We start from the raw sequence: 15,167 nt of genomic DNA, 5'->3' as shown, positions 1-15,167 counted from the left end.
GTAACAATGAGTTTGCTTAAGAAAAGGTAAAAATTGAACAATAATTTACAATGATTTCCAGAAAATTAATGGCTTCAAATGTTCTTGAATATAGGGGGGTTGGTGGTCACATCAAAACTATGTTCTACCTTTCCATGATTTAAATTGCGCATAAAAGTGCAATTCAATAATAATTTCAGAAACTAACCTCTTTATTTGACGAAACCATTTTGGGTTGTTGCTGGTCCTCCGAAGTACACACAATAAGCTCGATCGACCTGTATCACAAGAACTTTACATGCCTCTGTAATTTTGTTTTTGCAAATATAATTAACATCCAATTAGTCTTTAATAATTAAATGCTCGATAATTAATTTCTTATTGTCAAATTACATTGATCATTTTGGTTATTTTGATGTAAAAACGAATCATCTGAGATCCAAATATTAAAGCTAAGTAATAATCTTAAGGAAAATTTTCAAGAAAAATGAGGTTAAAGTCGTAATCTTAAGGAAAATTTTCAAGTAAAATGAGGTTAAAGAAAATTAATCTTACAACACATTGTGACAAATCAAGATTCAAATTCTTGTTAGGAGTGATATCCGTATTTAGTATTTTGTCATGTCTTAAAGGAGTGAGTGACACTGAATTGAACAATAATACTTATGGAAAACCAAATAAAAGAAATACAGCACACACTGTAGACATAGTTAATTGTCATCTTCTCACTAAGGAAACAACTTTTCATGCCTTGATGTTATACATGTCTCACTTGATTGTGATACATCTTACCTTAATGGATACCACTTCTGTAGTTGGCTTTTTCATCCTGTTCATTTTGGTAATCTTTTATTGACAAAAATCAACGGAAAATGAAAATTTACTTTGCGCAAAGGCAATATTCCTTTGGATCACATACACTAGGTCACGTGGAGAGAGCTAATTGGATTTTCTTGAGGACTCGGGCAATTCTTAAACCAAAAAAGGAAACTGTTTCTTTCATTTCAAATGCTCCAAACATTGGGCAATCATAAATAACACCTAACAGAGTGAACTTTATGCACAAGATTCCCATAGAAACATTCCTAAATGGCCATCTATAGAAACAATCCTCTCCAGCAAAATCACATTCCGATTACAATCAAACGATTGATAGTAAAAAAATAGCAAGAAATGCTATTTGATCAGCTAAGAGTGAAAAAAGAAGGTTATTACCTCCGGAAGAAGTGATCGGAGTGAGATAACTCTGTTGGAGTTCAGACATGGAGGAGCGAGCGTCTTTCCAAAGCAAGCAACGCTTAATCCGCTTGTAGCCTTCTTACACGCTTCGAATTTCATCCTTGTTCCACCACTTCGCAAGAATATCCTCCTAAGACAGCGGGGGAGTGGACGGCGTATGATAGCAATCACCTCGTGGATACCAGAACTGGGCCCGAAACCGCAGAAGCAAGGCCCAAACAAACAGCATCGAGACCCAGCTACCTGAACAAGTACGAGCCATGATTCGAAGAAGAAGCTTTAGCAGTTAGATGCTCAGTTAGTTAGGGTAGTTACTAAACTGTTAGTGCCATTATTTCAGTTAGAGGAAGCACAGTGTAATACCCTCGCCTTGTATAAATACATGAATACGTAATAAAGAAGGCATGCAAAGTTTATGTAAACACTCTCTCTCTCTTAGGAGGCTACCTTCCCTCAAAGCAAGGTTACCCATTCCCTCTCTTCCCCTCACGAGACCTCTGCTCCTAACACTGGTCTGACCTGCCGCCGCAACATCCGCCATGGCCGACCACGCAACAAGGAAAACTACCACTGACAGGCATGAAGACGCTATCAATCGTCTCTCCAGCAGCCAAAAAACACTTCTCGATAAACATGCTGACCTCGTCAACAAATACTCAGAGCTTTCCGGCAAGGTGGACACGATCCTCGATCATCTCCACTTGCGTTCTCCGGCGCACGAGCACCCTGGATCTTCCACTCACTTTCACCAACGTAACTCCGTCAAGTTGGACATTCCGAGATTCGACGGCCGCGATCCCATGGGGTGGATTTTCAAGATTTCGCAGCTGTTCGAATACCAAAACACGTCGGAAGAAGAGAGGATTACCGTGGCCTCTTTCTACCTTGATGGGGCTGCGTTAAGCTGGTATCAGTGGATGTTTAGGAACGGTTTTATTACTTCATGGTCAGGATTCATACAGGCTCTAGAGTCCAGGTTCGCGCCTTCGTATTATGATGACCCAAAGGGGGCTCTATTCAAGCTGACACAACGGGGCACAGTAAATGAGTACTTAACGGAGTTCGAACGGTTAGCTAACCGTGTTATTGGCTTACCACCACCTTTCCTGTTAAGCTGTTTTGTTTCAGGTTTAGCACAAGATATACGACGAGAAGTGCTAGCTCTTCAACCCATTTCACTCCCACAAGCCATGGCTCTTGCAAAACTACAGGAAGACAAGCTTCGAGATCGCCGGCAAGCGCCACCACGGGGCCACAATACCCCATCCCCGTCATATATCCCTCATAGCTGGAAATCACAATCCACATATGTCCAGAGGACTCCATATGAGATGGCCCTCCGACGAGAAAAGGGTCTCTGTTACAATTGTGATGAAAAATGGAGCTCCACCCGCCGCTGTAAGGGACGCGTGCTTTTGTTCATCGCCGACAACCCCTCCCCTATACCAGATGAACCCATTCCCGAACCTTCCTTAGCTCTACTACCAGAACCAATCCCAGCAACCCCTATAGACTTTGACACATCCTCAGATTTAAACCCCCCTCACGTGAGCCTCCACGCCCTCTCTGGCCTTCCCTCCTCCGAGACCTTCCGACTCGTCAGAATCATCAATCACACCTCCCTCACCATTCTCATAGATAGCGGAAGTACTCATAACTTCCTCCAGCCATGAATTGCCCAGTTCCTCCACTTAAAAGCCCAAAACATGAGCCCACTCCATGTCTTAGTAGGTAATGGGTCCGTCCTTGATTGTAACCAAGTCTGCCCCGATACCTCACTATCCCTCCAGGGCCACCATTTCACGGTCACGTTTCATTTGCTCCCTATCAGTGGTGCAAATGTCGTGTTGGGGATAGAATGGTTAAGGCAATTTAGGCCTATAACCACTGATTACACCGCGTTTTCCATGAAGTTCACCTATATGGGGCGGCCCATTGAATTACACGTTGATATTACCACTGGGCCAAAACCAATCTCAGCCCCACAAGTAAAGTGGTTATTACAAACCGGATCCGCCTCAGCCCTCTTCCACTTAAAAATGGTACCCAACCCACAACCCGACCCACAACTTCATCTTCCTCACCTGATACCTGTAGTCGAAGCGCTTCTCACCCATTTTCACCACCTGCTCCAACAACCCTCTTCCCTTCCTCCGCCTCGCTCCATCGTTCACCATATAAACCTCCTACCTAATACAACACCAATCAATGTAAGACCATACCGTTACCCGTAATTCCAGAAATCGGAAATAGAGAAGCAGGTGTCGGAGCTCCTCGCTTCTGGCTTGATTTAGCCTAGTATGAGCCCTTACTCCTCGCCGATATTACTGGTAAAGAAAAAGGATGGAACTTGGAGAATGTGTGTCTACTATCGTGCCTTAAACGCCGCCACAGTCCGCGATCGTTTTCTGATTCCGACGATCGACGAGCTACTGGATGAGTTAGGAAGCACTGCTTGGTTCTCTAAGCTAGACCTTCGACAGGGATTCCATCAGATACTTATGCATGGCCCTGACGTGGAGAAGATGGCTTTCAGAACACACCAAGGGCACTACGAATATCGCGTGATGCCCTTTGGATTCTGTAACGCACCATCCACTTTTCAGGCAGCCATGAACATTTTGCTAACGCCATTTCTGAGAAAATTCGCGGCAGTATTTTTCGATGATATCTTAGTATACAGCAGGACGTTATCCTTGGATCTTCAACATCTCGAGTTCGTCTTCCAAACTCTTCTCCAAGGACAGTATCATCTGAAAAGAACCAAATGCCTATTTGCTCAGAAGCAAGTAGAATATTTAGGGCATATAGTGTCTGGTAAAGGGGTCGAGCCTGAGCCTTCCAAGGTCCAAGCTATGGTACAGTGGCCCACACCATCATCAGCTAAGGAACTCAGGTCCTTCCTAGGACTTACTGGGTTCTACAGGAAGTTCATTAAGAACTACGCTATGATCGCGGCTCCCCTCACTTCCCTCTTTGCCAAGGATTCTTTCGAATGGTCATTAGACGCTCAGTCTGCATTTGAACAACTGAAGGCAGCAATGAAAACCGCCCCTGTCCTTGCCTTACCAGACTTCGAAGAACCATTCGTGATCGAAGCAGACGCCTTCGGCGCCGACATGGGCGCGGTTTTGATGTAGAAGAGCCATCCTCTTGCGTTTTTTAGCAAGCAATTTGGGTCGCGTATGATCCATGCCTCAACCTACGTCAGAGAGCTTCATGCGATAGTGGCCGCAGTTTGCAAATGGCACCAGTACCTTCTGGGCCATCCCTTCACCATTTTCACAAACCATAAAAGCCTCTGCGAGCTCATGTCACAAGTTATCCAAACGCCAGAACAACATTACTATCTTTCTAAGCTTTTGGGCTTCGACTACACGATCCAGTACAAGGTGGGATCGTCCAACACAGTCGCAGATGCCTTATCCCGGTCACCTCCCTCCAGCGAGCTCCTCCTATTATCGGTTCCTAACCTCGACTTCATGCATGACTTACGTCGTACCCTCCATTCCAACAGAGATTTCCAGGAACTACTCTCTAAGGTGCGTGACCATCCTCAAGATCATCCTGATTATCGAATTCATCAAGGGCTCATCCTCTTTAAGAATCGCATATGGCTGAATGACGATAATCCATCGATACCCAATCTCATGTTAGAATTTCATGCAACCCCATTAGGAGGACATCTAGGAGTAACTAAAACCACCCACAGATTGGAGTCCAACTTCTTTTGGTCTTCATTAAGAAAGGATATCAAGCGCTTCGTTAAGGAATGCAATATCTGTCAACAGACCAAGACCAGCACACAACACCCCGCCGGACTTCTTCAGCCTCTTCCACCACCTACCGGAATCTGGGAAGACATATCCATGGATTTCATTACCCAGCTGCCACCCTCTCACGGTCACTGTTATTCTAGTGGTTGTGGACAGATATTAGAAGGGTATCCACCTTGGAGCATTACCTTCTAACCACTCCGCCTTCAAGGTTGCTTCATTGTTCATTGATATCGTCTGTAAGCATCATGGATTTCCGAGGAGTATTGTCTCCGACAGAGACCCAATCTTCCTGAGCTCCTTCTGGTGTGAGCTTTTCCGGCTAAGTGGAACGCGACTCTGCATGAGTACGGCTTACCACCCACAATCCGATGGGTAAACCGAAGTCATGAATAGAGTTCTCGAGCAATACCTCAGATCATTCATTCATAATCAACCCGCTACTTGGTATCGTTATCTAACAATGGCAGAATGGTGCTATAACACATCCATTCATTCCAGCTCAGGGATGAGACCATTTGAAGTCATCTATGGCAAACCGCCACCAGCTCTACCACACTACCTTCAGGGAGAATCTACAAACGAAGCTATGGATTCCATGCTACACTCGCGTCAAGAGATCCACCGGAAGCTACAACATCGTCTTCAAAAGGCATAAGACACCATGAAGAGATTGGCGGATAACAAGCGCCGCGACATGACCTTCAGCATCGGCCAGTGGGTCTATGTTAAGCTACGCCCCTTCCGGCAATGCACCGTAGCTGGTTTGATACACTCGAAACTATCCAAGAGGTATTTTGGGCCGTTTCAGATAATAGAACGTGGGGGTCAAGTCTCGTATAAACTCAAGCTACCTGAGGAGGCAAGGATCCACCCCGTATTCCATTGTTCACTCCTACGCGAGCATCATGGTCCTTCACCAACCCCACACGATAACTTGCCACTACAATTCATCGCTCAGAAGCCCGTCGCACGACCTTTGTGTATTCTGGATTCTAAACTTGACACATCATCGTCTCCACCAACGCGACTCGTGCTAGTGCAATGGTAGGGTCAACCCCCTGAGGACACCACCTGGGAACAGTGGTCAGAAGTTCGAGACCTTCACCACCTTGAGGACAAGGTGGTCTTCGCGGGTGAGGGTATTGATAGCAATCACCTCGAGGATACCAGAACTGGGCCCGAAACCGCAAAAGCAAGGCCCAAACGAACAACATCGAGACCCAGCTACCTGAACGATTACGAGCCATGATTCGAAGAAGAAGCTTCAGTAGTTAGATGCTCAGTTAGTTAGGGTAGTTACCAAACTGTTAGTGTCGTTATTTCAGTTAGGGGAAGCACAGTGTAATACCCTCGCCTTGTATAAATACATGAATACGTAATAAAGAAGGCATGCAAAGTTTACGTAAACACACTCTCTCTCTCTTAGGAGGCTACCTTCCCTCGAAGCAAGGTTACCCATTCCCTCTCTTCCCCTCACGAGACCTCTGCTCCTAACAGCGTAGGTAGGGTTTACGGAGAGGGAGGCGTTGATTCGGATTCCAGCGACAAAGACGGTGGCGGTTCTGGTAAAGGCTCGTAGAGCTTTCGCTTCTTCATAGGTTGTTCCGCTGAAGTCATGGAGGGAGTGGCCTAAAAGCCTCCGCGGGTTTGGTTTCGAAGGTGGACGCATCTTCTCGTCTTCTCGAGAGCCTAGGAAGATGAGACATTGGGAATAGGAGAGAGACATCGGAAAGAGGAGACTACGCCAGCAAAGCGAGGAGAGGAAGAGTCAAATTTAAAATTACCCAGAGTTAAAGTCTGGTTCACACAAAACCGCCTTTGTTTTATATTATTTAAAGACGGGTTCGCAAAAACCGTCTTTGAAATATTATTGGTATTTACAAAAATACCACCGCCCCCAAATCAAAGCGGTTTTCTACAACTGACTTTGAATTCACGTCGTGGAATGCGCTATTTGTAGTAGTGAATATTTATCCCCGTGAATTTAAAGTATATCTCATATTAAGATTAGTATTTTTTTGCATTTGGATAGAATTGATTGCTTCTTTTTTATGCTATTTTCATTACATTATTATAAGCATGTATCAAGTATGGAATATAAGATTTCATTTACTTTTTTCCTTAGATGTCTGGTTTGACCGTGTGAGAAGGCCAATGGAGACAACAGAAAAGTGAATGAAATAGAAGATGGTCTGATGAAAAGAAGTGAAAGAAGATTAAAGAGAACTTTAGAAGAAACTATTAAAAGACCTTTTATATTGATTCATGTAGCCAATCTTTAGTATGATAGGGTTTGGTTGTTGTTTTTCCACCCCTGTGGGACACCAGGCCATCTGATTTAATTTAGTTTTAATTTGTTATCCCAGAAATTTGTAGGCAATGCTGGGGAATTTGGAGGCAATGTTGTTGTTTGTCAGCTAGAGAAGAAAAAAAACAAAGGGTCGTGACTTAGCAATTTGGCACTGGTGGTTTTACTTTGAAAAAATAACATATAGCTTTGTAAGGATCCATAGTTTTCGATGCAGCTACTGAACAATTTGGTGTGTATCAGTATATGTGTTCAGTTTTTTATTTGAAGAATAGCAAAGCTTTTAAGGTTTCAAAGTTCTGTATGCATCTATCTGGGTACCAAATCCAAATAATATAAATAACGTCATCATGTTGTTTTTTTTTAGATTGGTTTTGTTCATCAAGATGAAGTGAAAAAAAGTCATTTTTTATTAGAGTTAAATTTATTATTTTAGATTTAAACAAAATAAAGTTCAAAACTGTTCAACCTAATCAATTAATCAATAGTATGAATAAAAAAATGAAAATTTAAGATTTTTAAGGGAATAGCTAAATTGAGCATAGGAATAAGTTTTCTTGATTTAAAGAAACAATAGATTAAAGTGAGAAAAAAAATGTAGAACAAACACACTTCAAATTAAATAGATCAAGGTACAGTTATAATAAAAATATTTATATAATACATAGTATTAACCTCAAAACACAAAATTAATATTCTTTATATAAGAATTTTTTTTAAATATCTTAAAATATAATAGTTAATAAGTTTGAAACTCTTTTTTATCTAAGGGGACATTGGGTAAAGTTTTTTATGTCCCACAATCATGATTATTGAGAATTATGTTTTCTAAAATAAAATTTGTTTAGTTAATTATTGAGAATCTTTACATAAATTTTCTTGGAATCAAAGAGTTATGTATATTTTTATTTATTATTTTAATATTTACTACATTATATTATATAATTTAATAAAGAATAATATAATATTTTTATTATTGTAAAAGTAACATTTTTACCTTCCTTCCTGAATTTTTTTTTATGAAACTGATTAAAAAAATTCCAAAAAAATGTCATTTTCTAAAAATATTATTTTTTTAAATGCATATCAAACATAAAAAAAAAAAAAAAAACTAAGTTTACTAACCTATAATTCGCATAAACCAAAAAGATTTTCTCCTATCAGTCGTCCCCTCAATGTAAAATAAAAATACCTACCGTATAGAGATGATAGCAATAATTGAACTACAATTAAAGAAATATCTTAGCTAACCATCACTTAATCGAATGAAATTACTTAATTAAAATTATAGAGATATACGGTATAATATTTTTTAAAATGATTAACAAGGATTAATATAATGTAATTTGGTTAGTTGAATAGAGTGTCTAAATTATTATAAATCCTGTCATAGAGTTATTAAAATGCTCTCAAACTCATGGTCCAACCTGGACCCACCAAGGGTTTGGATTAAGCCAACAAAAGGGGAAATTATAATTAATTATAAAATTTGATCCATTGGATTCACCTAAATAATAATTTATTAGTATTTTATAATACTTTTTTAGACTTTAAAGAATTTTATTTAACTAAAAATAAAGTAAAACTCACCTAAAATATATTTTTAATATTTTATAATATTATTTAACATTATTTTATTTAGTGTTTTGTTAAAGACTATTGTTTAAATTTTTGTTATTATAGTTCTAGATTTTTAACTTGTGATAATAGGTCTTCTTATGAAGTGTAAATAGTGAAAGATTTAATTTAACTAATATCTTTTAATTTATTTAAATTTATTTTCTAAAAAATTGATTTTTTGTTGATTTTTTTTTAAAAAAACACAATTGTTTTTTATTTTAACCATCCACAAGCTATAATGGGTGAGTTGAATCATTTTTTTCTGAAATAAATTTTAAGTGAGTCAGATTAAACTGATCTATTTAAGAATTGGATCAACCCATATTGACAGTTCTATCATCCTATACTTATCTTTGATTCCCATTAAAAAAAAACATACTATTTTTTCAAACAATTAAAAAATAGAAAAAGGAGAAATTTAAGGTGCAATCTCAAAATATATAAAACATGCCTTAGTTACTGAAAAGAAAAAACACATTATATATTTATTGTATAATCTATAATTAACATTAAATTCAAGTATATATTAATATTAATTTTTCTATTATAGTTTATACAATATTTTATATATTTAAAATCATTCAAATATAATAACTCGAATTTATACTTAAAAACAGATTATATTAACTCTGTGCATCACAATAAAAATTAAATAGATAGAAGTAAAATTAAGATAAGAATATTTCTATCAATCTTAATATATAAAAGACAAAAATATAATGCATAACATAAAAATAAATTTGAAACTCTTTCAATCTTAATATTAATATAAAATAAAATAAATACTTTAACTACATGAAAAATAGCCTTAACTCTAGATAATAATGATGATAACTTGTTGCAGATAGTTCTGGTCAGAAAACGTGCAGAATAAAGGAGACAAGTGTCTGGTAAAAAAAGAGAGAAAAAAAATAAAATAAAAAATAAGGCGAATGAATCTGGTGGCCTGGTGGGGAGTGGGGACTCCGCGATCCTCGACAGTACAATTTCACCGAGTTCCCATCAGCAGTGCGAAGGGGAGTCCCATGGCTGACCCCAAGCGAGTAGTTGTCTGCGGCGGCGGAGTCATCGGAGTCTCCACCGCCTACTTTCTGGCGGAGAAGGGCGCCGACGTCACGCTCATCGAGAAGTCCGACGTGGCATGCGCCGCGTCCGGAAAAGCCGGTGGATTCCTCGCCCTCGATTGGTGCGACGGAGGACCGCTGGAAGAGCTAGCTCGCACGAGCTTCAATCTCCACCGTTCGCTCTCCGAAGAACTGGACGGTCCGCGATCGTACGGTTACAGAGCCCTCACCACTCTCAGCCTCACCGTTGCCGAATCCGAAGGCTCCTCTTCTGCCACATCAACGTTGCCGTCTTGGGTTAACGGAGCAGCTCGCAGTTGTAAAACGATTGGAACACCAGAAACGACGGCGCAGGTGCACCCGCGGCTCTTCACTCGCGCGCTGATTGATAGAGCGGTGGAGAAGCATGGGGTGAAGGTGGAGATTGCCAAACTGGAACGGTTGGAAGTGGAAGAAGGACGAGTTGGATCGGTGGTGCTTGAAGGAGGACGAGTTTTGGAAGCGGATGCTGTTGTGTTGGCATTGGGTCCGTGGTCCAGTAAGTTAGTTCTGTTATCATCGCTGTTTAGAGTTTATGGGCTTAAGGCCCATAGCCTTGTGTTAGAGCCCAGAGAACACAGTTCCATAACTCCACACGCGCTTTCTCTCACTTATTATCCCTCCGGACGAGAAACACCTCTTGTTGACCTAGAAGTGTATCCTCGTCCCACAGGTATCTCAATCAGAAATACTCTGGCCTCTCAAACTCATATATAAGAAAGAAAAAAAATACTTTTTTTTATCTTAAATTTAAATATAAATAAATCAAACTAATTCTATCTATATTTAATTGATGTTATTTTTAAAATATTTTTTATTTAATTATAACATGAAATTAATAAAATTAAATAATTTTAATTAATTTTCTTTAAGTAATTACTTTTGCTTATATACAAAAGGAGTAATAAATAATAAAAGATGCTAATATTTGAATTGTCAGGGGAAGTGTATTTGTGTGGGGTGGGGGAGGTGGAAGAGGTGCCGGATGATCCTGAGGAGATAAGGAGCAACCCTGAATGGAAAGAGTTGCTGAGGAGGGTGGCGAAGAATGTGTCGAGCTATCTTGGGGAAGAAGTGGCACGTGTGAAGGCAGAGCAAGCGTGTTTCTTGCCCTGCACTGATGATGGGGTACCTGTAATAGGAGAGGTTCCAGGGGTGAAGGGGTGTTATGTGGCCACAGGGCATAACTGTTGGGGTATTCTCAATGGTCCTGCCACTGGTGCTGCTGTTGCTGAGCTTGTTGTTGATGGACATTCCAGCATTGTTGCTCTTAAGCGCTTTAGTCCTGCTAGATTCCTTGGGCTTTCTAGAAAGGCTTAGACAAACTGTTTCGTGCCTAGTAAAAAATTTGTTACATGAAATGATATTTTTAATTAATTGGATCAGTAGAAAAAGTGTAGTAACTGATGCATTTTCCTCCCTTGCCGAGACCCTTCTACATTTTCATGCCATCATCATTATGTAGTTTGAAATAAAACAATGTATATAATCAGACTTGACCAGAATTATATCTATCGTCTAGCGCAGATGACTGCAAAATGTTTTTAACGTTCTCTTGGAAGTGTGTACCTGTTTTAACTTACCAATCTTGTAATGAATTAGACCTCGTTTAATTTAAATTTTCTAATAGTGTATGCAAATTATTTAACCTCGCTATAGATTATTCAAGTAGTATTTAACGATTTTTTTTCTGGTATTGACATTTTTTTACTTTTTATTATAATATTTTATCTAACTCGGTTAATTTTTTTATTCTTTTAATTTTGATATTTTTAAATATATATATATATATATATATTTAAATCTATTCAAATTTGAATCTGATTATTGATCTTCTTTTATTTTCAGTACTAAATAGTAAGATTTTATTCATGTTATTTTATACTTCTTTTAATTTATCTCTTCTAAATTTTATTAAAAATATAATATAAATGATATTAAAATTATAAATTTTAGTGAATTCCATTTTATATTAAAATTTTAAACAATTAAATTAAAATAAAATCAATTGATATTAAAATAACCTTAAAATTAAATATTTAATTTAGTTTGAGGTTGATAAAGTTAGAAAATAAAATCAATACCTTGACTGGTTGAGATCAAGCTTTTTTGTTTTTATTGGTATATATTAGTTGTTAATTTTTTTTATTAGCGGGAGAAATCAAACTCATCATCTTTTTCTTCTCCTCTCATATTTTTCTTCTCTTCTCTCCTTTTACCGTAAAGTCAATTTTATAACTTTCCCATTGAGACCAAGTTAGTTTGACTTTGAACAAAAATCAATTCAATTAATTTAATGAATAATGTCACCCCAAAAAAATTAATGAATAAAATCATACCTATAAATAGCGATGAACTAAAGGAGTAAGAAGGATTAGTCCCACCTCATTTAAAAAAAAATGTGATTTTTTATGTAAAAAATATGTAGTATTACGATTTATAGTCAGTTTAACATGTTAAATTTGAGTTTTCATTATTACGAGAGAGAATTTTTATTTTATATGTTGTCTCACTGTCTTATATTACGATGTAAATAAGTGAAGTTAAAAATGTTAAGTTTAGACTAACTTCAATTTAAGTTTAGCTTGATTAAATTTTTTGAAGTTTAAGCTAATTCTTTTGACTTGACTATTTTCTTCTCGAGATGCTGTGGTGTTGCTACTGGATCCTTAGTCCAGTAAGTTGTTGTAAGGGCATTGTTATTGATTATTATTGTTACTACCTCAATTTGCTAATGATATTATCAAGCCCTAGCAAATGATAATTTTGCACTTTTGAGTTTTGCTTGTCTCTTAACTCTTTTTCCTTCTTCTTTGACTTCTCCACCATTTTCCTTCCTCCCTAACAGTACTTTCTTCCCCATTATTTTAATTATAATTAAATTAATTATGATACAAATTAATGTCATAAATTGATTTGATTATTGTTAAGGAAAGTAATTCATATAATAATTAATTTGGTTATATATATAAATTATAACTTCTATCAAATTAATTCAATTTTAATTTTAAAAAATACTAATTACTATTAAAAATGGTAAATTGTATTACAATTAATTTTATTGTTTTAAAAAAGGTAACTTGCAATTAAAATTAATTAAAAGTGGGTGTATTTTTTACGAATAGAAATATAATTTTGTTGTGTGTTTTTTATGAATTACACAATGGAATTATGTTTCTATTGTGTATTTTTCTTTTTACATTTTCCTTTTACATAACGAAAATATAATTTTGTTGTGTTATTTGGGAGCGAAAAATATACAATAGAAATATGATTTTGTTGTCTTGTTTAAGGACAAAAAAATACACTATGGAATCATGATTCCATTGTTGAACAATACAATGAAAACATGATTCAGTTGTGTAGTGTGGGAATGAAAAAAAAATGTCGTGGAATCATGATTCCACCGCATATAATACACAATGAAAGTATGTTTATGTGGAAAGAGTAATCTACTATCTATTTAATAATGGAATGGGTTGTTAAAATTTCCTAATTGCCCCTGCCTCCAATGTCGACACATGGCTTCTCCTTTGTATTGGCTTGCTCAATGCGTTTCTTTTCTTTTGTTTGTTCCTTGTCCTGTTGTGTATTGTGTGTTGTGTGTTGTGTGTTGTTCGTGTGTTGGCTTTGCTCTGAATCTCTGAATGCTCCTTTGTGTTGGCTTTCTTCGTGCACTTTAATTGCCCTTGCCTCCAACGTTGACACGTGGCTTCTCCTTTATGGTTGCTTGCTTAATGCGCTTCTTTTCTTTTGTTTTTTCCCTGTGTTGTTGTGTATTGTGTGTTGTTAGTGTGTTGGCTCTACTCTCAATTCTCTTTTCTGCTTTCAATCTTTGAATGCTCTTCTGCATTAGCTAGCTCTATGCGCTTCTTTTGTTTTATTTGTTCCCCATGTTGTTGTGTGTTGTTCGTGTGCTGGATTTGCTCTCAAATCTCTGAATATCTCCTTTTTACTCCTCTGCGTTTCTTTGTTTTATGTTGGTGTTGTGTTGTTCTTCTGTGTTGCGTTTTTCATGGCATCGATTTTGCTAATGGGTGGGTTAAGGTTTCTGAAGTTGGTTTCTCTTTTGGGGTTTAGGGTTTCTTTGTGTTGTGCTGGTGTTGTGTGTTATGTTTTTTACGGCTTCGATTTTGCCAGTGGGGTGGGTTAGGGTTTCTGATGTTGGTTTTTCTTTTTTTTCTTCTTTGATGTTGGGTGTTGCCCTTTGATTTCACCAATGATTGGGTTAAAAATGACAGAGGTTAAGCATTGTGGTGTTAAGCTTGGGTTAAAACTCTCTGTTGTTGGCCTGTTGTTGTTGTTCAGACGAAATCGACGACAAAGGTGCGTTGCAGTTTATTTCTTTTTACCTTTCGTTCTTTTCGTTTGTTCCTGTTTGATGTTAGGTGTTGGGCTTTGATTTCGCCAGTGGGGTGCGTTAGGGTTTCTGACGTTGGTTTTTCTTTTTTTCTTCTTTGATGTTGCATGTTGGGCTTCGATTTCATCAATGGGGTGGGTTAGGGTTTCTAACATTGGTTTTTCTTTTTTTCTTCTTTGATGTTGCGTGTTGGGCTTCGATTTCGCCAGTAGGGGGTGGGTTAAGGTTTTTGAGGTTGGTTTTTTGTTTGTTCCTCTTTGATGTTGGGTCTTAGGCTTCGATTTTGTTAATGTGGTGGGTTAAGGTTTCTAACATTTGGCATTAGTTTTGTGTTTTGTTTGTCGGGTTTTACGCTGTCCTCTGTTTGTCTATGATGTAGCTAGAAATACGTTTCTGGGTTCTGAGGTTGGGTTTGGGATTTGATTTTTGGGAAGTTTGTTCTTGGGCTTCCAGAGTTGGAAGTTAGATGTTTAGGGTTTAGGTTTGCTCAATTCAGAGACTGGTTTTTAGGTTTGCATTCTAGGATTTTAGGTTGGCTTTTGTTGTCCTGTAATGTTTAGTGTGACTTGATTGTTAAATGAATTTGTTTTTCTTTCCTGTTCATATGACATGTTGAATGAAGAATGTCTATTAATGATTCAAACAAACATTCAAGCTTGGAGTTCGGATTCTAGGAACCTTGAATTGGTCTTGATGGATGCAAAGGTATGTTGTGATTTAGCTTTTGGTTTATTTAAATAGATGTGACAGGGTTTATGCTCTGTTTTGCCGTTTGGGTG

At 37.8% G+C, this 15,167-nt stretch overlaps 2 protein-coding genes across 2 annotated transcripts; both read left to right on the top strand.

Annotated features, from left to right (window-relative positions):
* The first annotated feature begins 5,658 nt into the window (after positions 1-5,658).
* On the top strand, positions 5,659-6,045 carry LOC113001668 (uncharacterized). Its single transcript, XM_026128566.1, has one exon. The coding sequence runs from the start codon at positions 5,659-5,661 to the stop codon at positions 6,043-6,045; it is 387 nt and encodes a 128-aa protein (XP_025984351.1).
* A 3,549-nt stretch (positions 6,046-9,594) lies between these two features.
* On the top strand, positions 9,595-11,536 carry LOC100779404 (putative oxidoreductase C1F5.03c). Its single transcript, XM_003525783.5, has 2 exons — positions 9,595-10,701; positions 10,969-11,536. Exons 1-2 carry the CDS (start codon positions 9,858-9,860, stop codon positions 11,346-11,348), a joined length of 1,224 nt encoding a protein of 407 aa, XP_003525831.1. The 5' UTR covers positions 9,595-9,857; the 3' UTR covers positions 11,349-11,536.
* The last annotated feature ends 3,631 nt before the right edge of the window (positions 11,537-15,167 follow it).

Source organism: Glycine max, chromosome 5 (assembly GCF_000004515.6).
Source record: "Glycine max cultivar Williams 82 chromosome 5, Glycine_max_v4.0, whole genome shotgun sequence".
Classification (NCBI taxonomy): Eukaryota; Viridiplantae; Streptophyta; class Magnoliopsida; order Fabales; family Fabaceae; genus Glycine; species Glycine max.
Note: the sequence above shows the minus strand (reverse complement) of the source record. Positions and strands in the feature narration are given on the sequence as shown.

Bases quoted from the DNA above. Each gene is read 5' to 3' on its own strand.
- LOC100779404 (XM_003525783.5), top strand. From the start codon at position 9,858: ATGAATCTGGTGGCCTGGTGGGGAGTGGGGACTCCGCGATCCTCGACA. The intron at 10,702-10,968 runs GTATCTCAATCA...TTGAATTGTCAG, and splicing joins AGTGTATCCTCGTCCCACAG to GGGAAGTGTATTTGTGTGGG.
- LOC113001668 (XM_026128566.1), top strand. From the start codon at position 5,659: ATGAAGAGATTGGCGGATAACAAGCGCCGCGACATGACCTTCAGCATC.